This window comes from Cupressus sempervirens, chromosome 7 (genome assembly GCF_028749045.1).
Source record: "Cupressus sempervirens isolate cs-2001-9-10 chromosome 7, ASM2874904v1, whole genome shotgun sequence".
Classification (NCBI taxonomy): Eukaryota; Viridiplantae; Streptophyta; class Pinopsida; order Cupressales; family Cupressaceae; genus Cupressus; species Cupressus sempervirens.
The window spans coordinates 183,308,883-183,335,540 of record NC_143124.1 but is presented as its reverse complement, the minus strand read 5'-3'; the positions used below and the strand labels follow the sequence as shown (position 1 = coordinate 183,335,540).

General features: G+C 36.8%; 1 protein-coding gene across 1 annotated transcript in view; it reads right to left on the bottom strand.

Annotated features, from left to right (window-relative positions):
• TPR3 (Tetratricopeptide repeat (TPR)-like superfamily protein) overlaps positions 1–26,138 on the bottom strand; it is a 72,914-nt gene extending 46,776 nt beyond the window's left edge. The window contains exons 1-4 of the mRNA XM_089791011.1: positions 25,929–26,138; positions 5,709–5,802; positions 5,472–5,522; positions 5,127–5,300 (exon numbers count right to left, since the gene is read on the bottom strand). Coding sequence (XP_089647137.1) covers positions 5,127–5,300; positions 5,472–5,522; positions 5,709–5,802; positions 25,929–26,092 — 483 coding nt within the window. The 5' untranslated portion in view covers positions 26,093–26,138. The remainder of the gene's footprint in view (positions 1–5,126; positions 5,301–5,471; positions 5,523–5,708; positions 5,803–25,928) is intronic.
• Positions 26,139–26,658: the final 520 nt, after the last annotated feature.

Here is a 26,658-nt window from a genome sequence, read left to right as displayed (position 1 = left end):
TCTCAAATTATCCGTAGTTGATGATTAGCTCTCTCAAATTCCATCTGGCAAGACAGCTGTCGAGATATGGGCATATCTCAAAAACTTCATGAGACTTCTAACAAAATCAAAGCTTTCTTCTTGAAAAACATTTTGTTTTCTATTAGCATGGATGAGCGAACATCACTGCAAGCTCACTTGAATAGGACTCAGGAAATCCATGATCAGTTGCTTGCCATTAGTCGCAAGATGGAGGAAGAGGACATTGTGGTTATCACTCTCTGGAGTTTACTCAAATCTTACGAACATTTTATCAAGACTCTCAACATGACGTCTTATGGTGTTGATTTGAAGTTCACCGATCTTTGCACACTTATTCTTTAGCAAGATAGATGGAAAAAATAGTTTGGTAGTAGTTCCAACTCCACCTCCACAGAGCAAGCCTTTGCTGCTATATCCTTTCAGAAGGATATAGGTAAGACTCCGGAAGAGGCATGGTCAAGTCGCAAGCACAAAATCAGTCACCTAAAGGTTTTTGGCTACCTTGCTTTTGTTTGGATCCCTGATGCGTCACACACCAAGTTGGATGCCAAGAGTGAGAAAACCATGCTTGTTAGATATAGTAGTCTTCACAAAGCCTACTACTTGATCGACATTGAGACATCTCGTCTCTTGTACAGTCACAATGTAGTCTTTGATGAATAGCGAGGACCATACATGCATGTTTCTCATGTTCTTGATCCAACAGATCAGCCTATGAAAGCCCAGGAGTTAGCCTTCCATTAGGTCCACCTAATGGGAGGGCTCTAGTAGCTCTTGCAACTCCAGTTATACCAATGATCCCTGTACAAACACCTCCTGCTTCTCCTGCAGGATCACCCAAATTTGTAGATGCTTCACCTGAGTTTGATCGCAATTCTTCTACTGAGGAACCTAATCACCAAGCATCTCCTGATACTAATGTTGGTTGTTCCCCTCTTCAACCTAAGTAATGGGCTAACACAATTGTTGATCTTCATGATGATGAGCTCATTGATGAGAGAACTAAGCGGAAAAAGAGTAAACCTAATGGTGGGCTAAGATACTTGCTGAACTTCATGATGATGAGTTCCAGAGTAGGAACATGCCATGAAATCTGAACACCAGAGTCTATTGAAGAATAACACCAGGGTCCTTTTTGATCTTCCACCGGGGAAGAAACCCATTGGCTGCAAATAGGTTTACAAAATCAAATATGAATCTGATGGTGCTTTTGATAAGTACAAAGCTTGTTTAGTTGCAAAAGGCTTTACTCTATGAGGAGACCTTTGTTCCTACTGCAAAGATGAGCACAATCAGATTAGTCCTAGCCATGGCAGCACAGTTTGGCTAGAAGGTTCCATCAAATGGACGTCAAGAGTGCTTTCCTAATATGGTGATCACCATGAAGAGGTCTACATGATGCAACCTCCTGGTTTCAAGGTTGGTAGTAAAGACCATTAGGTTCTTTAATTGGTGAAAGCTCTCTATGGCTTGAAGCTGGCCCCTAGGGCATGGTACATAAAAATTGATATGTACCTCAATGATCAAGGCTTCATGAGGAGTTCTTCAGACTCAAATTTGTATATCAAGACTACTGACAGTGACATCATCCTTCTAGTTGTTTATGTGGATGATTTGATCACCACTGGCAGTTCATCATCTCTAATTTAGGGAATCAAATAGAATTTATGCCAGTCTTTTGATATGACAGATCTTGGGCTCATGCGTTATTGCCTCATTGTTGAGGTTTGGCAACAATCTTCTAGTATTTTCATCTCTCAATCCAAATATATCAGGGCTCTGTTAGACAAATTTTGTATGTAGGATTGCAAGCCTGCATCTACACCCATGAAGAAAGGTCTCAAGTTATCAATCAAGTCGAATCCTCCTTCTATTGATGATACTACATACAAGCAACTAGTAGGTAACTTCATCTACCTCTCTGCTACTAGGCCTGATATCATCTTCGCAGTCAACTACATCTCACGCTTTATGACAGCTCCCAAGGCTAATCATTGGATGGCAGCAAAAAGTGTGCTTCGTTATGTGAAAGGCAGCTCAAATTATGGACTTCTTTACTCTCGAAGTTTGAATCCTAAACTCAATGGGTTCACAAATTCAGATTGGGCAGGCTTTGTTGACGATAAGAAGCCAATTTTTGTATATGTTTTCAGTTTGGGATCTAGTGTCGTCACATGAACCAGTAAGAAGTAGCATGTAGTTTCTCTCTCCTCTATAGGGGTTGAATACAAAGGGCCACTCAAGGCAAGTTGTGAAGTTGCTTGGGTTCGTCGTATGCTTGGGGATATGCAGATGTCACCAACAGGACTGACCACTCTGTTAGTTGATAACGAAGGTGTTATCAAATTAGCACGGAATCCAATCTTCCATGAACGAGCCAAGCATGTGGATGTTCATTATCACTATATACGATAGTTGGTTGAAGATGGGAGAATAGACTTGCAGTATGTTCCTACCACGGATCAGACTGCAGACATAGGCAAGACCATGGGATGAAATAATGTGTCATTATGATAGTGTCCCACTATGACAAAGTGGATATGGTACTAATGTCCCACATTGTTGACAACTATGAAGGGTGTCCCATTATAACAAGCTGGATATGACACTAGTGTCCCACCATGTGCACAACTATGAAAGGTGGCCCATATGACAAAGTGGGCATGATACTAGTGTCCCACCATGTTAAAAGGAAATATCGCCCTAATATCCAAAATACATTAAAATACCTTTAAAAAGGAATTAGCCCTAAGTAAACTTAAGTAAAAGAGTGAAGTGGTGAATAATAACATGTTAGGACCTAGTTCGTGGCCTTCAAAAATATGAGACAAAAAATCTCTCCAATGGCTTACTAGTGAATCTCCTATGGCTTTGATACCATGTAAGAATTTGCTAAAGAAAAATACTGAAAAAAGAAGCCAAGATCTAAGAGATCAATTGATAGCACGAGGATTTGATATAGCTCTATATTGGATTGAATTCAAATGTACATAGGAGGCCCACTTATATAGAGTAGGCCATGGGATAAAATATTGTCCCACTATGACAAAGTGGATATGACTAATGTCCCACCATGTGGACAACTATGAAGGGTGTCCCATTATGACAAGATGGATATGACAATAGTGTCCCACCATGTAGACAACTATTAAAGCTGGCCCGTATGACAAAGTGGGCATGATACTAGTGCCCCACCATGTTAGTAAGAAATATCACAATGATATCCAAAATCCATAATGATAAAACACCTAAAAAAGGAAGTAAGCCTAAGTAAACTTAAGTAAAAGACTGAAATGGTGAATAATAACATGTTAGAGTAAATGGTTATCATGGATGGCTCAAGAACTTGATCACATGTGAGAATACCCAAGTTCAAGTAGCCAAAGTTTTCCTGAAAATGTGAATCAACACTAGAAGTGTGATCAAAATATATTGAAGAATCACTATCATCATCAGTAGCAAAGTCTTCAAAGTAGTATATTTGAGATCCATCATCAAACACTCTTGTAGCGATGATCTCTCTATTCTTCAAGTCTTTGGTAAAAATTGATTCAGGAGTGAATTCCATAGTTCTCCATGTTGCACTATTAGTGAGTTGATAGATGGAAAGAGATCCTGAGTTAGTTGAGGTACACAACATATCTTGAGTTGCACATTAATTTTATAGTTCTCTTGAGTCCCCCAAGAAGCTGATTATCTAAAGCTGAAGACTTCCCAAACATTAAGAGCCACAAACATTGGAACATTGTAACGAAAAATGTAGAAAATGGTTCACTTAAAGATTAGTCTGAACAATAACATATCCCTTGGTACTTAAAATAAATTGTTCGGTTGTCTCTACCTCTGCAAGCAAGCAACGATAATGTAGCATATCACCTTGGATTTCACTTTAAGTTTTGAAATGGTATCCCCTCAACTTGACAATACAAATCTTATAGACCATAAGAGCGATGAAACAAATTATGCAAAATATACCTAGGATAGATGGTTGTTCCATCTATAATCTGCAAATATATGTACAGAATAACAATCAATCTTTGGGTTGAGAGCCCCAACGAAATATTGCAAAAATTAATAGAACCCAACATTTTAATATTTTAATAAATAACTAGATTTTAATGTTTGCCATACAAATGGGCAAACATTACATGACTAATCATCCATGGACCAAAGCCTACAGTTATGGAAACATGCTTAACAAAACTACAGAATGCAACAAGGGACTCTCTACTTATAACAGATTATAAATTGGGAAAAGGTAGTTGAGAAACAAACCAATCAGTAGGATCTAAGCTAGTGGTATATTAAGTGTCAAAAGTCACATCTTCATCCTAGAAATGCATACATTGACACCCCATGCCATAAAGGGAAGCATATCATTTATAGAGTCACAATACAAATCAAGTTTTGATAATAGACCTACAAAGTGCCCCCTCCCGAATGTAGAGCTCATACTGGTGTCTACATGAAAAAAAGTTGTAACTTGGAGAGAGCAAATTTACAGTTGTTGATGATCATAACATGAGTTCTGCTCAAACTCACTGTCACAATAGGAGTTAAAGCTTGAACATCTTTAATCACATAATTGACAACATAATATTCTTGACATTGTAACATATTCATACCAAACCTTACAGCAGATAAAACTAAGAAGATTTAAGTACTCTATAGAGGTGAGGATCAAGCATAAGCTAAGCCATAACAAGGAAAAAGAATAAATTCATTAGATGTTGAGCAAACACAAGTACTCAAATATCTTGCTCTTGTGGTCACAGTCACCTTCTCACTCTTACAAGCATCAAAGCAAACACATTGCAAAGCCTGAATGATAACTCTAGAGAATATGGCAATGAATTAGTTGCTAATGGGCATCAAACTCAGCCAAGCATGTCGTTAGCAACAGTCATTACATATATTTTCTAGGATACAGTTGTAAAATTTACCATTTTCACTGCAAATGTTTGTCAGCAATATACATTTTATTAGTGCTGAAAAGTATAAACAACTGAATCTCTTCCCAAAACATAATATGGGATGAAACTAAATTCCGCTATGCTCTTCCCAAGAGTAAAAAGGTTATATTTAAATCCTCAATCATTACTTACCAGTTCAGACTTTAAATACTCAAGAGTTTTTGCCATGTTAACATTGGCTCTAATGGCTTGTTTTTCCTGCACCCGCTTTTTATCCCTGGCCAACAGAGAGAGTCTTTTTATTTTAGAAGACACCTCCGTGCTCTGGGGATTTTGCTGCAAGGCTTCACGAAAAGCAGCAACAGCCTGCAAGTAGAACATGCAAATGAAGCAACAAATCAATGAAAACATTTATTTCTTTCTGACAGTTCTGAGATGTTCAGATGCTATAATCATTAACATTTATATCAAGGCTGCGGAACTAATTCTACCATATGGTGCGAGCTGCCATTTTTGGTAAGAAGATAAGAGTTATACCTCATCATAACGCTCCATTGCTTCCAACACACAACCTTTTCTGAAATAGCCCTACCAGTACACACAATCACCCTGCTGTCATACTTCAGTATTCATCTTGAATTTATAATTCATCCCAATGTGTGTTACAAGACCTTTCAACATAGATCCTACTCTTCTAAAGTAAAAAAAAAATTACTGTCGTTCTCCATATCGAAGAATAGTAGAAAACTGAACAGAAAAAAAGGCAAAGCAGACCTTTTCCCATGTTGGATTCAACTTGATTGTTGTTTCTGCATCAGCAAGAGCCTTGCTGAGCTTCACTAGATTTAGAAAAGCTGCAGATCGGTTGCTGCAATATAACAACCAAATATTACAAACAATAAAACAACACAAAAGAAAATGAAAACAATGCAGTTAATGCCTTTATATGGAAAGCTAATCACAAAGATAAATTGTTTTGGCCACTCCAATCTACTGCCCAGTTGGAACACTCGGCATAATGTGTCATGTCCCCTCTTTAGTGACATGTCATTTTTCAGTGGATTTGCCTATCATGGACTCTCATAGGCAGATGGTTTTGGTGAGAGAGTCATTCTGATGATTATTTGGGGATTGTATGGTCTTATTTGCTCTTGGAGAGATCGTATTTATTATATTTTTATTATTATGTGTTATGCGGGGCCAAATGTTATAATTTTGAGTGGAGTTGCACTTTTTATTTTATAAAGTTACTTTTTGTATAAAAGTGCATTATAAATAGATTTCATAAGAATATTTTATGAATAATTGTAGAAGTTCTAGTGGCTTCTTAGAGAAGTGAATAAATAGAGTGCTTGGCCTCTCATTTGGACATCCCATAACTTGAGTTTACACTACCTTTCTCTTTGAGCATTTGTGGCGCCATCTTGGTCTGCAGATTATTATTTCTTCTTTACGAACGGAGTCTCCTAAGGATTTTTCATAACTGAGGAGGTGAAATATCCTTTGAAGGGTTGCACATTTGGAGGTGATACTACAGTCACTTCAACTAGGGCATCATTGGGCCCAAGGCCATTTTCAGCATTTCAGCATTTCAGGAGGCATTTTTTAGCAGGGCTGAAATTATAGGAGGCCGTTTTTAGAAGGGCTGAAATTATAGGAGGCCGTTTTTAACAGGGCCGAAATTATAGGAAGCCATTTTTAGCAGATCCGAAATTTTAGGAGGCTTCTTTCAACAGACCCGAAATTATAGAAGGAGGGCATTTTTTGAGTACTATTCATTTTCAGTCATGGATTGATTGCAGGACATCTTTAGAAGGCTTAATTGTGGTGGGGGAAAGATTAATAGCTGCTGGTTCATTTTTGCTACAAGTCTGATCCAATTTTCAAAATTTCAAGATAGGGCTTTGGAACCACATTTTTGTTCATGTCTTCCTCATTACTCAGCATATCATTCTGAGTATTTTTGTATCGGATTTCTATCATCGAGGAGATAAAAATAGGTGCATTTTGGAGTTCCAAAATGCCATGATTTATTTTTAAAGAATTTTTCAAAACTCATAGACATTTTCGAAAATTTGCAAGGAAGTATATTTTCAGATTTGGGGTGACTTTGGCTTGGGTGTTGGCATCTTCAGCATTGGTAAAAATTATTACAGCCATCTACAATCAAGTTATTCACTTCTCATTTGGCATTTGGCATATTTTCTGAGAAATGTATGTTTTCAGCTGAGTACAAAATATAGCTTCAGCACTTTACTATTTTACATTGTACTTGTCTTTGTTTGCCATTTGGCATTATTGGTATCAAAGAAAGGCTAGGATTTTGCAAGTGAAAGAGTATTGTAATTTTAGACCCTCTATATTGCCAACCTTGGGTTTGATGATCATATTATTGGCTGACATATGTATGGCATTGTTGCAAATTGTTGATATATGAATGGCATATGGTTTTGAGCTATTTCCTATGTTCAGCATTTACTTTCAGTAGTAGTCTTCAGTTGCATGCCAAGTGTTTGACAAAATTTCTCAGTTCAGCATTAGAGGTTTTTAGTGGCCTATTGGTAGGGGTCATTACATAATAGCCCCATTTAGATTGTTAAATAGATCAATATTGGGCTACAAAAAAGACTGGGTTCAAGTGATGGAAATCTTGATTGCACGCAATTATAGAAGTCTTCAACTTTCTTTAGTTAGGCAAGGCAATCTAATTGTATGCGCAATCCTCCGTACTCAAAATTTGGATTGTACATGCACTGACTTAAATAATGTACTTGCTGGTTTCATCTACAATTATATGTTATATACTAACATATTCAAAAAAAATTGCAGTTGATAGTCTAATTGTTTGGTAGACATTGTCTATAAAAAATAAAGTTTGAGTCACAAAGAACTTATGTCAACCGATACCCATTGACAACTACAAAGGGCACAATCAACTCTAAAAATTCATCAGCCTAAAATAACAGATGATGTTAAAGCAAAAACCAAACAAACAAAGGTCGTAGTCAAAAACACAAATGTCCAAACATTCAAATTCCAAACAACAACCTACACCATATAGAGAAAAAGTGAGTTGAGAACAAAAATAGTTCTCTTCCAAAAGATAGGTTTGTGAATCTTGCAATCCAAATTTGAAACAAGAAACTAAAAGAGCCTTCTCTAGACAAGGGAGTCTGCAGCAAGAGTCTGTATCCGATAACTTCTTCACAAGCAAAGATAGGGAAGCATATGAACCCAATCCTCATGGCAATGAAGTGTTGCTGATCAAAGAATAGACCATGTCAAAAACATTGGGGAAAGAGTTAGAAGTGAAGGAAAAAAAAACCTTGAGGCAATTTGATTGTACAAAACACTAAGTCTCCAAGAGAGGTCAGGATTTGTACATGTTCAAATCATAGGTTTCTAAGGTGAAGGTTTTAGTTATTGAATTTGTATCAAGGACTCCGTCGCAGCTTCCTAAATATAGAAATTAAAAGCTACCTAAGCTCACATAAAATGGACCAAAGGATTTACTAAGGCACTATAAGACATATAAAAACCATTTGAGCAACAAATGGACAACATTATTAACCATATTAGTTACGTATTACAACCATTCCCAACAACATTAATCTAGAACCAAATAGCCAATGAAAATATTTAGGAAATTACAAAAGGCTTTGACGGAGAATTTTCGTTGGTCTAGGATGAGAATGAAAGTATTGCTAACAATTGCAACACCCAACAGAAGAAACATGAGAACATGAAAGCTCCCATTGAAGGCTCAAGGAATTATTAGTAAATTTAGAAAAAGAACTAAATGAAGAGTTAAAGAAAAATGGGTACTACCAGCTTCATCATATGCAAAAGCATAATACAAAGTGGCCATTGAAATTAAGAACAAGATGTCTTTACAATCCAAAAGAAAAATAGACAAAGATGGAAACTCAGTGCAAACAATGATAGCAATTTCAAATCGATACAAGCATTGTGATGAGATATGATCCATTCTATATAAGAATAGACAGCAGACAAAGAATCTAGCAAATTGCCCAAAGATATAGGATACAGCCACTATAAAACTTAATTATATTCCAAGTATGGTCTTCAGTGTTCACAAGTTGATGAAGACATAATGCTCAATCAATATTAAAAATATTGAATATAGATTCACTGGTCTGAATCTGAACTACTAGCATTTGATCCCCAACAAAACAGAATATTTATTGATTACGATGCTCTATCTCTTGTGATCGGTCATCTTATATATTGCAATCAAGAGGCATATATGTCTCTTTGAAGAGACACGAAGGCATAAACTTAATTAGTCAACAAACAAATTATCAAGGGACCCTATGGTTATGAGGCATGATTATTTGCTAAGCCAATTTCAACATTAAAGCCTCTGATCTGAATATAGAGGATCATCATATGATTGTCATTCAATTTATCCTGATAAGGGATTTACTGCCCAATACAAGAGATATATATAATCTGATTGCTCAGGATTTTTCTTGCTTAGTCTGATAATGATAATATCAGTTCAATACAAGGATGATCTTTGCAAGATAATTTTAATGTCTATGCATATGTGTGTATGCATGTATATCAGTTCACATGAACTGGTACACATACATGCGCACACATGTGCATACAGTTGCCTTGCTGGTATATCCTTTAATTCTGACCGACGCAATTGTATCTTAACACAAGTTGCTCAAACAAAATAATCATAAATGAAAAATCAATGTGTGTAAAAGATAAAATAAAAATACAAATTTCTCTAACGTAGGGTTCAGACTCTTCACAATATGTGGCTGTTGCAGAACATAGTGATATCCCAGTTGCCCCTTGTATGACTCTATTTCCCAACCGTACACACCTAAAGCAATTCTAAGTGCTCTATGACTACTGTTAAACTTGTGTTACATGCCCTGTTCACCACCATATTGTATGCCCTTTGTGCACTCTATGTACCCTACAAGTTCTTACATCTGCGGTACAACCTGAACATTCTAAATGAAAATCTTTCATCATACAGTCTGGAAGACCAAACATCTGAATTGGTGTCCCTACTTCCACAATCCAACCTGCACTCTCACTATACAATTCACTGCTACCCCATTTGAAGTTGTGTGGTTCTCTAGTCATCCTGCTACTATAAAGTTTTATTGACCAAGAGTGTGAACTCGACTGTTAATTCCACATTGTTGAATTTTGAAGCTAGGTCGAATACCTTCTTGGGCAAACCTAGAGCTACAATATGCTAATTGGCCTTTGGCCATAACATAAAAGATTATTGATTATTGTGATTAATAATATAATAGTTATATCGATAATACAACTATTGTATTATTGAGATATTATAATTATATTATTATATATAATTATTATTATATTATTATATAATAATATGACTTATATTATATTGGGGCCCCAACATTATTATATTTATATTTAATTACTTGGGCAACCAAAATTTGGAAGGATGGCGTCCCTTCACAAATCCCATTTGATTGGAATAAAGGAAGATTAATCTTCCTGTCTTGAATATAAATGGAAAAAAAAAAGATATAATCTCTTTATTAAGCAAATGCAATGCTCGAGGGAGACAATCATGGATTGTCTATGGTTGGAGGGAAAATCACTGCCTATGGTAAACAAGCATAGAAATTTGACACGGTATCAGAGCTATTTTTCTCTAAAAAACTGTGAGGCATTAAAATTAAGATAAGAGCAATTTTGAAGATTTTCCCTGATTTGGGGAATCAAAGATAATTTTTATTCTTAGTTTGATATCGTCAACATCAAACTAGGTATTGCAAATGAGAATAAAGCTTGCAAATAAATATCTCAAGAAATGCTAATAATGATGTGTCTTCGCAAAATTACTCCAATAGAATGTATCGCCCAAGAGTTGGAATTGATATAAGAGCAAATGAGCAATCAAACCAATGTCGTTATGAGTTCCTTGCAATATCAACCAAGATGCCCTTTGCGTTGGACTCCGCACACACACATGTATCACTTCATTGTCGTAGTTATCGCACAACACTCGCAATTTGCTCGCTTTTGGCTTCTTAATCGGTAGTTCGGTTGAGTTGTAGCTAGGCTTGCTATTAGCAGCGACTATCCTGTGTTTGCGTCAATTATGATGGAATATAAAAACACCATAATCAGATGAGCCTTCATAATTGCGGTTATAGAGGGCAGTATAGTGGCTCTAATTTTGTCAACTTGCATGAAATCAGTAGTGAGAAGAATAATCTTAATGCTTGGAGTTCTTTATGTTGGTTTTTACATATTAGTGGCAAATGAAAATGTTGTGAACTACTTATTATAGCACTTTGGTTGCCAGAGACACTAGGCAAGCCAAACAGGATATGTCAAGAATTCTCCATTTGAAAATTAATGAAGATGAATCGGATATGAGCACTCGAAGTTGGTGCCACGATGATTGTTGTTGCTAGCGGGTGATTAGTGTGGGTTGAAGAGTCAATGTTAATGGGCACTGCCCATAGTTTGATAAGGGACAAACGTCAATTGACTTGATTGCTTAAGAACAATACCACAAGTGCCACCAAAAGGAAATTGTCAAGCAGAAGATGTAATGATTCTCGCTGCTAGTTGAACACAAATTGTAACACCCCTTTTCCCAGGCCTTAGCTATCAACTAGCATACCATCGAATACAATTACTACTTCACATTCATGCGAAGGCAATTATAAAAGTTATGTTCATGCGAAAGAGATTTACCATTACTGAGATATCTTAACTAACAATTATAGGCATCATCAATAAATCTAAATAGAGGATTTAAGTTTTCCATACCCTCAATTCCAAAACCAGAATCCGCCTAGGGCAGCATCTATGAAACTTGAGTTAGTCCACAAATACCATTTAGAGCATCAAATGCCATTGTATCATCCCTTCCATTTCCTATGGCTAACTATAGCAATAACGTATAGTTAAAAGATACATTCATATCCAATTTTCACATAAAAGGACAATTAAAACACCATCAAGTAAGCCTTCTCATGCATACAAATATATTTCATGTTCAATTGGAAAATCAACTAATCTAACTGTTTACCAATTACATTGAAGAGGAAAAGTTGATTCCATTGAAAGGGAACTAACTGATTCAACGATATTAATCAATCTAACATATCTTCAACTTGTAATTTCCAATATCATAAAAGGAACATACCTGTTACCAAAAGATATTGAATGCAAATCATCTCTCTATCCTATGAAAGCCTTGGCATCTAGTGGAGAGGAGAAGCATTGTCAGGGGCTTAACCTCCCAACCGAGGACCCTTAAATATCCCCAGATTCCCCACACAATCTCAATCGAGAAAGGCCCTCCCTACCCGAAAATAGACATGAAACACTCTATCCAACCACTGAGTATCCTGGTATTTAGAGTATCAACACATCGCTCGACAAGTCAACAAGATCTAAACATTGGACCTCCATGAGCTAACTCAGTTTTCTATATGCAGATTTATAATTTAAAAAATTCATTTATGATTCTCTCTTTTGTTCTTGCAAGGATATTCTCTCCCTCCACCCTTTTTACTTGACCATTCCGGTCTTATGGGTGCTTATTGGAGATCCTGAGATGATATTCAATTCTGGAATAAATTGAAGTAGTCTATAATCAATGACATTTCATGGCACCACATGCCGATCTTATCTCAGAGGCATATTGCCAACACCTCTGTATAAGTTAGGTTGATAATTTGCACAAAGTATATCAATGCTTGATTATAAGCATATCATACATGAAATCTGCAAATGAAATGTAAATGCAATACATTTGTAGTGATCATGAGGACAACTTATGGTTTGCATTATGGTTTTAAAGCAACAATCCATATGCATGACATCGTAATAAAGTTCAATGATTGCATAACAATACTATCAGCAACAATCCAAATGTATGGCAATGTAATAAGATGAATGATTGCATAAAAATATTAATAGCAAACAATCTATACGTCTGACAACGTAGCAAGGAGCAATGATTCCATAACCTAAAATGAATGTTGCACTACCTAGCGTAGCTAAAGGTCACTTCCTTGTCTAGGAGACGGGATGAGGATTTGCAGAAGAGATGGATTCTAATGTAGACTTGAAAAATCTGATGTTGTATGCTCAGCTCCTGGAAGGTATGGAGCTCGCATTCAATACAATATGCAATGTTTGGAGTACGCGACTTATGGACTCTATCATAAGGAAGAATGAGGTTGCAAAGCACAAAAGGAAAACTAGAATGATAAAATCCACATAGCCTTGGTGAGGACTTTAATGACCAACCCGCAATCGCATGCTTGGCTACAAGAAGGCCAAGCTGGCAAGCGTTAGTCATATAGCAGTTTTCATAAAGAATTTATATTTCCATTGATTTAAATGAGTAACTCCATCAGTTGATATATTTGAGAAAAGTATTTGAAAATAAAAGCCCCATGAAAAGATAGGCAATCACCCAAAACAATAAGGAACAAATATTAATGATAAATATAAAGGTTCTCCCTCCAAATGATTTGAAATATATTGGCAACATGGTATCTTTGCCACCTCTATTTGTATGTATGTATATACATATATGTGCATAAATTTAATCATATATTTCTTTGTATCATTATATTGATTTATGCACATATATATACATGTATGTGTAATTATAGATGTCATGATAACATGGTGTCAATATATGGAATATAATCTAGAGACTCCACAATGATCTCAAATAGAAAAGGTAACAATTCATATTATTATTTAAATGCTTAAAGTTTTTCTTTAATTGATAAGTGTTATGAACTGACTGGTTAGCTTATGGTCGTCCAACGTACATTCTTGCTTGCCTAGCCCTTTACCCTTAGCCATGGTGTCAGGACTCATACCTATTTGCCCAATGATGGTAGTGCTCGAGACTCCATGATGATCTCAGATAGAAAGGGTAACAATTATATTATTATTTAAATGCTTAAAGTTTTTCTTTAATTGATAAGTGTTATGAACTGACTGGTTAGCTCATAGTCGTCCAACGTACATTCGTGCTTGCCTAGCCCTTTACCCTTAGCCATGGTGGTTCAGGACTCGTACCTATTTGCCCAGTGATGGTGGTGCCCATGTGCCCAATTCCTTTCTGACAATACTTTCCCCCTTCGATGTGCTTCTACAAGAGATTTTTCATGATAATATCATATTCTCAAATATAATCTCAATAATTATAACATGAATTATCACAATAGCTAACCAACAAGTCACTTCATCTTTCCAAGATTCCAAGATTACAATAATAACGATTAATTAACATGTCTTCATATGAAATTATAACGATGAACCATCTTATCATTTAACATGATTGTAACTGATTTTACCTGTCAACTAACTTCACATGATATCTCAATGGCCATATGAACATTTTCAAATTGAGCCAAAAATTGGGATGTAACATAAATGACTACTTAGCATGCACGATCACTTCCAAGTGACATGTAGAATACAACATTTGTTGTTCCGAGTCCAAGTTATTATACCAACGACAAATACTTTGGCAAGGAAATATTGTGAGTACTATCGATTGCTTCATATAGTGTTTTTGATAGAAGGTGACAAAACGGGCAAGGCAAATCATCAAACAATCATTCTTGAATATCACCATCAATAACATCTACCACAAACAACGGAGATTTGCTATATATTTGATGGTCATCAATTAGTGGAGATTGCGGTATGCGGGAAATATTGCCAGGATATATACATTAATGCTATCAATATGAGATTCCATGTATTCCACTTGCTATGCATATCCCATTTTGAAGTTTGGTATCCATCAATTATGGTTGTTGTTATGTTTGGTTACTTTACTTTGTTTCCTTACATCACTAGTAGTTGTATCTAAATGTTACAATTGTAACAATTTGGTATAGCTCTGATACCATGTAAGAATTTGGTATAGCTCTAATACCATGTAAGAATTTGCCTAAGGCAAGAATAAAATGCCAAGATCTAGAAGCTCAAGAGATAGCACAAGAGAGACAAGATATGATCAAATGAGAATGAATATCAGATGATTGGATTAATCAGATAATTGGATGAATACATCATAGAAGTGCCTGTATATAAAGGCAACTGATATGACTAGGAGTCAGCAAAGAGATAAGGATTACAACTCAGCACATGTCCACCAAAAGTGGATTATCCTCCATTAAGCACAGAAGTTTGTGCCATGATGAGAGGATAAGTTTACATAGGTGTATCTCATAAAGAGATGTTGTAGACACCATGTGCTCTAATAAGTTGCTAACTTATGTGTTGTCAACAAGACAACTCATATGACTATGCATATTCCCAAGTAGACTTAAGTGTAATAATAATTAATTATTTACACTAACACCCCCCCTTAAGTGCAACTTAGGCAAATGCACTTAAGCTCACAAAGCTAAATGCAAGATGCAATTTGGGTCCCGACTACTAGGCCATGTTAGGTACCCATGTATAAATGCAATGCTCTACATACAATGCTATGCAACACAATCTCTCTGAAAATGGAGAAAGAGGGAAAACCTCATGGGAAAAACCTCCTCCAAAAAGAAAGATGAAGAAATACAAGATGCATGCAAGGATGCAGTAATCAAGACCCCCCATACATCATGCATGTACAAGCATATATCCCCCATAAGAAAAAATACATGATGGTATCCCCCCATATTGAATAATCTCCTGCAAGGATGTCATGAAGAAAAAAAAGTATCCAATGCCTACAAACGACATTTCTCCCTTTAGGAAGAAGATACACCAAGTATAGGTGCAAGTATACTTCCCATTGTGGATAGGAAGATGGATGAGGAATCCATATGTCGTATGCTATGGATGCTACCTCTAAAGTCTGCTCATATGTTGACAAGTCCTTTATGAATGTAGATGCCACAAGCCAATCTGGTAGATGCCCAAAAGAAGGTGGCAAACAAGGTAACATGTCCATGTATGAAAGTGAATCAAACTCCAAAGCAAGGAACCATCCTTATAGGAAGATATGGGAAGAGAAGCAATGTAGCCTCCCCTCAATGATGAATGCACACCCATGAAAGAAGCCCCTTGATGACTGAAGAAGCTGCACCATGAAAACCGAATGATGTTCCTTCTTGTAGGAAGAAGTGGTGCCATAGGTGTAGTAGAGAATGCTCTCCTACTAGTAGGACGAATCCTCAAAAGATATGATGTTTGAGGGAACTGGAATACAATCTCTAAAGACTGATATGTCTCCTTTGAAGTAAAAGAGTCCTCCTCCAACTGCTAAAAAGAAGTGTCCACAATCATGTCAATCTCAAAAGAAAGATCAAGTGGTTGAGGGTCAAAGTGTTCCCTCACAACAAGTGAAGAAGAATTCTCCTTAACAAAGAGAAGATGGATGTCATCAATAATGTCTCCCACATCTTCAATGTAAGACTCCACAAACAACACTACAATGTCTAGAAGGAAGTCATCCCATGAAGCTAAAATAGGAAGAAATGGTGTTTCCTGCTGCACTAAATCAGAAGCATCTGTGGCTAGAATTGGATTAGTAGAAGCAACAAGAGCATCAAGAGGTATGATCTCAACTGGAGTTGTAGGTACCACAACTGGAGTGACTGGAGGTAGAATGTCCTCTAGTAATGGAGGCACTCATGGATCTCCATATGCTTCCCAAAGACACATCCAAACTTCATGAGGACTACTTGCCTTACTAAGAGGAGCAAAAAATTCCTTACTCATATTGTTATACATAAAGCGAAGACGAGAAAGATGTCCCCAATTAGTATTAGGTAGAAATATCTTCGAATATAGATAAGGAAACACTTCCTTATGTTCTCTTAGATGATCAATCATCAAAGCACTCCATTTCTAATAGTTACTTTTTGTCAATTTGAATCTTAAACCAAAGTGACACTTTTGACATGACTCCATGAGATCAAATAATGTATGCACCCCCAAAATGCAAATGAAGAAACCCCCCCTAATGCATGATCTAGCACTTTATATTTAGTGCAATTACAATGGTCACTTGCCAATTTAGGGCATAAGTAGACTTCTAATTTTGATGGTTACAACAACAAATATGAAGCTATATTGGACTCAACAAGATAAGACACAAGACCTCTCAAAGATCTAATTAATTACAAGTGTCAATAGGCCAAAATGAGACCAAAATTTGAAAGTACTATGTCTACTCAAAATTACTCCAAACTGATACCAGATCTGGAAAGTAGACAAAAAATCATGTGCTCTCAAAAAAAATAGCACCTGAATATGTGTCCAGATGAGCCCGAACTAAGCCTTTGAAGTTGCAAAAATCAAAATTTACGATTTGCAGAAAAATTCAAGAACAAAGATCACAAACAACCTGCACCAATGTGTAGATCACAAAATTCTACCCCAAAACAAAAAAAAAATTGCTCGAAAAAAGGCTGTATGAGGAAGATATCGCTATTTGAAAATCAACTCTATAATTATTTTTCCGGAATCGCCATCGTCGCACCTCCAAAAATCAAATGACTCTAGATTTCACCTTAGATGTCCGACTTTGATGAAACAAAAGTCGATTTGAGGGTTTTTTGACCTTCTGAATGTGATGCCAATATTTGATTTGCACCAGCAAGCTCCAATCTTGACCTCCAAAAAAAACTCTCCAATGGCTATGCAATGAAACTCTCGTGGCTCTGATATCATGTAAGAATTTGGTATAGCTCCGATACCATGTAAGAATTTGCCTAAGGCAAGAATGGAATGCCAAGATCTAGAAGCTCAAGAGATAGCACAAGAGAGACAAGATATGATCAAATGAGTATGAACATCAGATGATTGGATTAATCAAATAATTGGATGTATACATCATAGAAGTGCCTGTATATAAAGGCAACTGATATGACTAGGAGTCAGCAAAGAGATAATGATTACAACTCAGCACATGTCCACCAAAGGTGGATTATCCTCCATCGAGCACAAGAGTTTGTGCGATGATGAGAGGATAAGTTTATATAGGTGTATCTCATAAAGAGATGTTGTAGACACCATGTGTTCTAATAAGTTGCTAACTCCTGTGTTCTCAACAAGACAACTCATATGACTATGCACATTCCTAAGTAAACTTAAGTAAAGTGTAATAATAATTAATTATTTACACTAACAACAGTGCCTGTACAAAAGCTTTTAAAATTGTTGCATACAAAAGCTTTTAAAATTATTTCCAACATACCAGCATGCTTTCTATGAGTCTCAGCAATATGTAAGGACATGAGTCAGAATAGTGTGTGCTAAATTTGTGAATCGCCTACTAGAAACTACAAGTTACTATTGCGGATGAGATCGTTGTTTGGAATGTTCCTTGGTATAGGTGCCCACTCTAAATCACTTTTGTTGACTTTTCACAAATTGCTGGAATGGTTGTGATTGAGGTTGCAGCTTATAGAATGTTGAGATTACAAAGCATGACGACTATGAAAGGACATGGGACGTATCCTTCAGAGATTGAGAAGACTTATAGCAAGATATTTGGTCGATGTCGTGTGTGAATGGTAGTGCAACATTGATTGTCTTCCTTAGAAGCTATTTTCATCACATGAAGTAAAGGAATTGATCTTGAGTTGTCATGAGAAGGATCCCTAGGTTCCACTAGTTTCCTTGCTTGCTTAAGACATCAACATTCATATGTTATGGAGGGTCTTTCATAACTACATGACATGACCTTCAGGAAGGATGTTGGTGAGTGTTTTCTCTTGAATAATGAGACAAGTATTTTTTGGTTATTATCTCTTGGAGTTGAAGGAGTTGTTGCAAACACACTCCCTCCCTAGGGACAATTGTTACACCAGGTGTTGATCTCATCCTACCCTTCATTGATGATATGTTCCTCATGGCCTCCTCTTCAAAAGGGCTCCAAAGACTCCTTGACAACCTTGCTTCTTTCTATGATCTACGACAACTGATAGTGAACCTGAGCAAGACCAAGGCAATGGTCTTCAATTGTCTTAAGATCTCTCACCTCTACTTTCTTCCCTAGAGTAAGGTGATTGAGATTGCTTCCTCATACTCTTATCTAGAGGTTATCTTCTCCAGATCTTGCTTCAATTTGATGGTTCTCTAGCCCTTGTTGAAAGTCAGTGCTTTAGACATCATTTTCAGAACATGGGATCCAAGCTAACTCTTTTCAATTAATTAGGCTGACTATGCTATATGGTTTTGTGGTTTAGGGGTGGTCTTTATTTAAGTTAGACTGGACTTTAATAGTGTTGGTCCAAACTCTTTTTTAGATGGATTATTAAATGTAGACAGTCTGCCTCATACGTTATTGTTCTGGCCTAGTTTAGGGCATACCCTTTCAAACTTGGCAATATATTTGATCTAGTTTGGTTCTTACATCGCTTGCAGGGCTTCACAGATTTCTTGGAGGAGCGTCACAAATATTCTTGCCTCACCTATTGTACTTCAAATGATATTGCGTACTCAAACTCCACTGCTTATGCCCATTATTGGTTCGCTCAAGCCTCGTCTCTACTGGGATCCACTGGGATAAATTTTGATCGCCTTCCCCTTTCCAGTACTCCCTCGATGCCTCATCTCATCTTTTTCCATCCTTTAAAAGTTGAAAATGCATGTCAAGATGGATATCTTCAAATAGTGTATTCGTACTACTTGGACATGTCCCCCTTGGAGAGCTTAATCCTAAGATGGCTTTGTATACAGCGCATTTCCTCAAGTTATAGGAGAAGATCATTGTACATCCCTTGTATCTTTCTCATGTTTGGTCCCATGCACTCTATATATCTCATGGTTCTTTCAAAGTGGGCTCCCATCAACTCTGCATCCAAGGCAACCACCATTTTACTAGGGAGGATAGGATCTGCCAGCTTTGCGATTTGGGGGAGGCTGAGACAATCTCACTTCATTTTCCATTGCCCCATTCACTATGAGATTAAGGGGAGATTCTACTTCTTATCTAGAGAGGTTCATTCTCTCCCAACCTTCTTCACATATATAGATCAGAGATGCCTTCTACTATATTTTCAAGAGACATGGAGGCTTAGTTATCACACGCTTCAATGGATCCTCCCACAAGATCAGACTTCGATTGGCTCATCACCTCCTTTACGGTGGTTTCCCCCACGTAGGGTACCAAGCAAATGCTTGACCTTCCTTCGTGGTCTCCTAGGGTTGTGAGACCACACAAATCCTCCACTCAACAATGGCTTTCTTCTTCGAGCACTTCCAATGGTCCTCGAAGGCGTCTTGGGATTTCTTGTCCTACAATGTATCTATCAATTCTTGACTTTTTCCCAGTGCAATAGGGCAACTAGTTTGACAGGTTATTGGGCTTGGTTTGGTGGCTTCTTCTTGCTTTAGTTCTTCAGTTCGTTGCTTGTTGTTTTGTCTTTTCTCGGACATTGTTTGGTGCTCCCACTGTTACTTGGGTTGTTGTTAAGTTTCTAGCACGCCTTACGCCCTCTTGTTAGACATTAGTAAAATTATCTTATCTTACTTTATTTGCTTGTTATAGCCAGACTCTTATTTATATCCTTGTTTGCACTATAAGAGTTATTTGCTTTGTTAGTCTCTTGTTCCTTTCTTTGATCCCCGAGATATTCTTTTTGCAAGAAAAGAAGAATTGTGTATGAGGAATTTGTCGAGGCATTTATGCAGGCAACGGTAGCAATCAAGATTATTAGGACAAGAGAGCTCTCTTAGTGAGAGGGAGCTGCCCAGGTGGGGATTTAATTCTTATCTTGGGTTCGTCATATTTATTTTTAGAATGTCGGTGACCCTTTCACCACCAATAGAGAGAAATGATTGCAAGCATTCAAAGATAACTTGTCAATCATTACTCACTAATACATCAAATCAGCACGCACTAAAAATCATCATCACTCATCATATACCAAATAATCAAATCGAAGGAAATCATTTGATCATCCATTGTCATCAATTGGGAATAAAGGAATTGAGCAAACAAACCAACAATCAATGTCCCCATCAATTTGGTCAAGTCTAATATCAATCATCCAAACATCTGTCTCATAAAAATCAACTATTCAAGCATCACCCATTCAATCACCAATCATTCAATTAAAAATATCCTTTAAGCATTCACTCATCAACACTACAAGAAAGGGTGATAAAGACAAATCAAGCAAATCAGTGAAACTCTAGTAAACTCCTTGAGCAATCTTTTGAAAATAAGTGTTACCAAATAGGAAAGACGGCCAGCCTTCCACTGCCATGCTCGCAAGCTAGGAGACGAATGAGTGCTCTTGAGCTTGTTAAAGAAGGCAGTCTTCATGCGTCTTATCAAGCAGATGGGTGGATTGGAGGTCCTACCATGCTAATGGACTAGGAGGAAAAATGAGTGCTCCTAGGCTTGACCAAGGAGGGCTGCCAACCTCCAAGGTGGACCGAGTGATGGAATGGATCTGAATCCTTCCGTGCTCCTGCAATATAAAGATTTTCTGATGAATTCCTAATATGGTTGATTATTAGGAATATGTTATGATACATTGATCCTAATAATAATGATTTATTGATTTGCGGTATTTGATCTTCAACAAGACAGTTGAATGGAAAGTTGTTGCAGAAAATCAAGATTAGTAGACAAGTTCTATCTTCTGAATTGCTCTTAGAATTTTAAGTTGAATATTATAATGAAATGTCTTCTGCTTTGATAATAAAAAAATCTCATATTAAGTTGGAATTTTTGTTTTAGAGCAAAAATTAGGAATATATAAAGAAGATGCATTACAAAAAGATCAATGATTTTAGTGGGAAGAAATTGCAATTGGTGGCAATTCATGCTTTCTAAAAACTTGTGATTTTGTTTTGCTCTTTTTGCTTCTATGATTATTTACATTGTAAGTCATTTGACTGTAACTGAAGTAGCATTACTCATTGTCAGGATTGACTCAGAAAACCAAAAGTATGAACAGTATTCAATTACTCAATATTTAGTCCGCTGCTGCCCAAAGCAATTTTTACTTTGTATTTCTTATAGCCAAATATGGGAACCCCGGGCAGCAGCTTCGAGCAAGGTTGATTTATTTAATCTTAATATACTGTTCTTTTATGATCTGAAGGGTACATCCTCTACCTCTCTACCTCTTTTTACAATCATCATAGAGCATGGGTTAGAGTATTTATAGCCGTTTAATGTTTGGTGTCCTTGGCAGGGTCTTCTTTGTCATGTCCCCTTTCTAAGCTGAAGACTGATAATATTATTTCAACTTGGACTCGACAATCCTATATTTAAGAGGCAAATTATAAAAAGAATTACAATTAAACTAAATTCATTCCAAATGCCCCTACTGGAAAGGTTTAAAAGGCTGGCACTTGGCTTCCTTTGGCATCTACATTTCATTTTCGGTATTCTTCAGTCTGGAGCATTCATGTTTAAATTCCCAACCAAGGATGAAAACTCTTGGCTGTTCGCACATTTGGGATGGTGAAAACCTTCTTGGACTTCATGGTTGGATTTGAGAAGGAAAACCCTCATTACTAAGGCATCCTCAAACAAGGGTTGCTCATTTCTAAGGCATCTTCATACAAGGGTTGCCTGAAGCTGACTTTGGAGAGTTTATGTCAAATTTTTTTATGGGAAAATGGATTTGCATGAAAATACGAAAAGCACTCTCACTAGTTTCTGAGTTTAGTGGACCGATGATCATCTACACTGCTCAAAATCATCCTCTAGGAGTGAGTGCGGCTATTATAGGAAGCATTTTCATGACATCTTGACTGGATTAGGGGGATCATCATTGTGAGGCAATATATTTTTGGTGAATCTACATATTTCAGAACTTGCTTGATGCACCAACATAAGTTTCTGCTGTAACAGCCGCTCAATTGCCCAGAACAGCAGGTGCAGAGGATACAGACAGCGAATAAGGGGTCACAGCAGTCATACATGGGATTTGTACCCTAAGAAAGAACTTCCAGAAGCAGAATCACCACAAGGTAGGTTTAATTGAAGCACATTTCAGATCTGTAGACTGTTGTATGTAGCAGATTTATCACAAGGACTATAAAACCAGGAGATTCATTACAAGTTGAGGCTGATCAGAGACTTGCCAGCATCCTTAAGTGAAAGCAAACTTCCATACCAAGGAGTCACTTCATACCTGCAGTTCCCTGAACGTTACCCATAGCCAGTCATCATTTGTGAGGGTTTGATCCACTCATCACATCATCCCTCCACGAGTGGTATGCACTTATACCAGATCTGCAGTATAATATTCAGTGAACTTAATGCTTGTTATTGAAATTGATATGCTTCAGGCTGCAGCACCTAGCGTATATTGATCAGCCCTTGTTTTTAATAAAATACAACTCAGATCTAATCATGGAGAATTGTTTGAAAAATTGTCGAGGGTTTTAGGGCACCTGTTTTCAATTTCCAGTTTACCATTCTCTTGATTTCAAAATATCAGAAGAGAAATCATATATTTCAATCCACTCTAGTTCCACAACATCACATCTTTTTATGTTTAAGCTTAGGTTTCATGTTTTTTAATTTTTAATGGCACTTTTGGTTGCAGGGGTTGTTTTCTTAAATCCACATTGGGGATTAATCCACAAAACATTCTCATATGTGCACTGTTCTCCCAAAGACAAACCCTTTTTAGGATGGGACTAGAGGGCGGAATGGCCATGTTTCATCCCCGTCTTGCCACCCGCATAATATCTCTGCTCAGAAGAACAGGGTGAAACCTGTGGAACAGAAAAGCTTCAGATGGTAGAGATATGCTCAAACTAATGCCCATGAACATATAAAAAGGAACAGTTATGTGATTGGTTTAGATGTATTTTAAATACCCAATTAAGAGCCAATCTACTGTTAAGAATACACACATTTAAAGGTACATACAGAAAGAATATATATCAAAATGTCTTTGCATATAAAAACAACCTTATACAGAAACATTTCAAGCACTGAAATGGTAATATTTTAGTTTCTATCACATCCACTTGCGACTTGTTCTAAGGGATTGCAGCTATGCTCCACAGAGTTTCCGGGACAGGGACGTGTTTCCGGTATTTCGGTATGGGTACGGGTCGAAGCCAAAATTTAGGGGATGGGACCTCAGGGGACAGCAATTAAAAACATAGGGGACTTTTTTATATATAGACACAGAATTCAAATATGCATATCATTACATTGATAAAGCATTCACCATAGACATTTTAGAAGATCAATACTTGTAATATTATCAAATGGCAAATACTAAGTACTTCCATTATAACAATATCACATACATATATAGAAAAAATCAAAATGCCTAAAGGCTCCAAGTATCATGCTGAAATCATAATGAAATAAAGATAAGTCCAATTAAAATAGTTAGTAAATACTAAATGCAATCTCTCCTCACTGCTGCCACTGCTCTTATGTTTTTTTTCTTCCTCTTAACAAGTATGTCAAATCTAAAAACGATTAGAAGAGTTAGTGTTTTAATGAACCAAATATGGGTTGCATATTCTTATTATGTCTTTAAGACGACTAGGGGCCGCGCGGACAGTAAAAATTAGGAAAAATAAAATAAAAAATTGGAGGTGTTTTGCCTTTACCAAATTAGCTGGAAAAAAGGGGATGGTCACCAGTTTCGGAGATGGATAGGGGACGGCAAAACCATCCCCGGTACTTCTAGCCGTACCCAAGTTTCCTGCCAAAAAAAATTGACCGTTTTGAGGATGTTTCCGAATTTGTCAAAAAGGGAATGACTCAGGGGAAGGCTAAAATCTGTCCCCGTTTCGTCCCCAGTACAAATACAACCCCAAAACCATAGGGGACGTGTCCCTGTGGAACACTGGATTGCAGTTTAGTATTATGAGGGGCACGCATCAGAGCATCACTCAAGTTCTGATCCCTTTCATTGCTTTAAGGTAACTCATCACCCTAGCAACTATGGATGGCACAGATAAATTCAACCCAACAACCATAAACACGTAGGGGAAGAAATTATTCATCAAATTGTCTCTGAAAATAGCCAAGTGGATCACTAAGCGTTTCGTACAACGAGTGTATAGATAATATATACTTTGAGCTTTAAAGTAATTATATTATACTCCTACAACATTCATTATAAACAAGTATTTAACTTGTTCTAGAGGATTGAGGATTGACATTCATCCAGTAATGAGGGACTCATTAAGACCGTGACCTGGGCCCAATCAATCTCACTGTGATCAGACAATATGCCATTTCAGAGAACAGATAGAAAGGTTCTGATAACGCATTCAAGCCTGAACCCAGTTTAGAAAGATTGTGGTGAACAGAACATGGAATACATTCAACCATGGGCCTCGTTTAACGAGGTTGTAACAAGACAGGCACATATTTGAGCACAATCCAAGCTTACTGAGGTAAAAATTTAACAACCATATGAGGTTGCAGTGAGATGAGCATATGTTCAAACATGATTCAAGTTTAATGAGGTTGTGATGAGATAAGCATGTATTCGAGCATGATGCAAATTTTAACAAGGTTGTAATAAGACAAGCGTACATACAAGCGTAAGCTAAGCTCAATAAGATTATGTTGATAGCATACATTCTAGCGTCATCCAGGTTTAATGAGGTTCTAGCTAAAAAGCCTATGTTTGGTCGTGATCCGGATTTAATGAGCTTGTGTCATCATGAGCATGCATTGGGGCGGGAGAGGGGCCGAGGTTTTACGTTGTTCTAGGAACTGAGCATAAATTCGAGCGTTCCATAAGACTATTCAAGTGCATTAGATATCGATTTAGCAATTTAAATCAGGAAAATTACACTGCGTCCTGTTGAATGAAACCCATATCCTTGCCCAATATCATGCAAAAAAAAATTATTAAACCCTAACAGAAATTGTGTGTAATACTATAGAGCAGTACTTTAACCGTTCAGAAACGAACACAGGCAGTGTTTGTCCGCAAAAATCAAAATCCCAGGATAAAAAATACTCAATTAATCTTTAGAGCTTAGCATTTTTCTTTCTGGGAAGAGCACCTGTAAAGGGTTGCATTGGAGGGATCAGCTTTGATGGCTTGGGTATAAACAACAGCCGCTTTGAGATAATTCCCTGCTTTGAAGAGGGCATTGCCATGGTCTTTCATAGAACTATCAGGAGCTTTAATGGTAGATCCATTGCGCTCCTCTGTGTTTGTCGACATTATTTTGACAATGGTGAAGTTCCAACTTAGTATCAGCGGACCTCGTCTTTAATTTAGGAGATGTATTTCCTTTTTAAATGTTCAATACGTAACTAAAGCTTATTTTAGTTGGGTGGGCAAGGATGGTAAAAGGGAAATTAAACCTCCGTGAGGAGTCTTGAAAATCCAATGGACCTAAAAACTAATATATTTATTATAAAATTATAACGAGTGTCACATAATGACTTAGTAATTACTTATAAAGTAGAAGTAATAGTATATTATTTTTTACCTATTATGTTTAGTAATCAAGAATGACACCTTGGGGTGCAATTAGTATGCCCAAGAAATATTAAAGATCAATTAAAAAAATTTAAAAATTGGTATATTCTTTTGCATATGTTGTACAACTATTACGATAACTAACTTCTATTATCATAAACATTGTCACGAATATTTATTACAAAATATTGATCACAAACTTTTAATACAAAATATTGAAACAACCCTAACCCTAATCTTGACATAAACCTTAACCTTTATCTTAATTCCAACTCTAATAAAAATCACAACCTCATCAAAGAAAA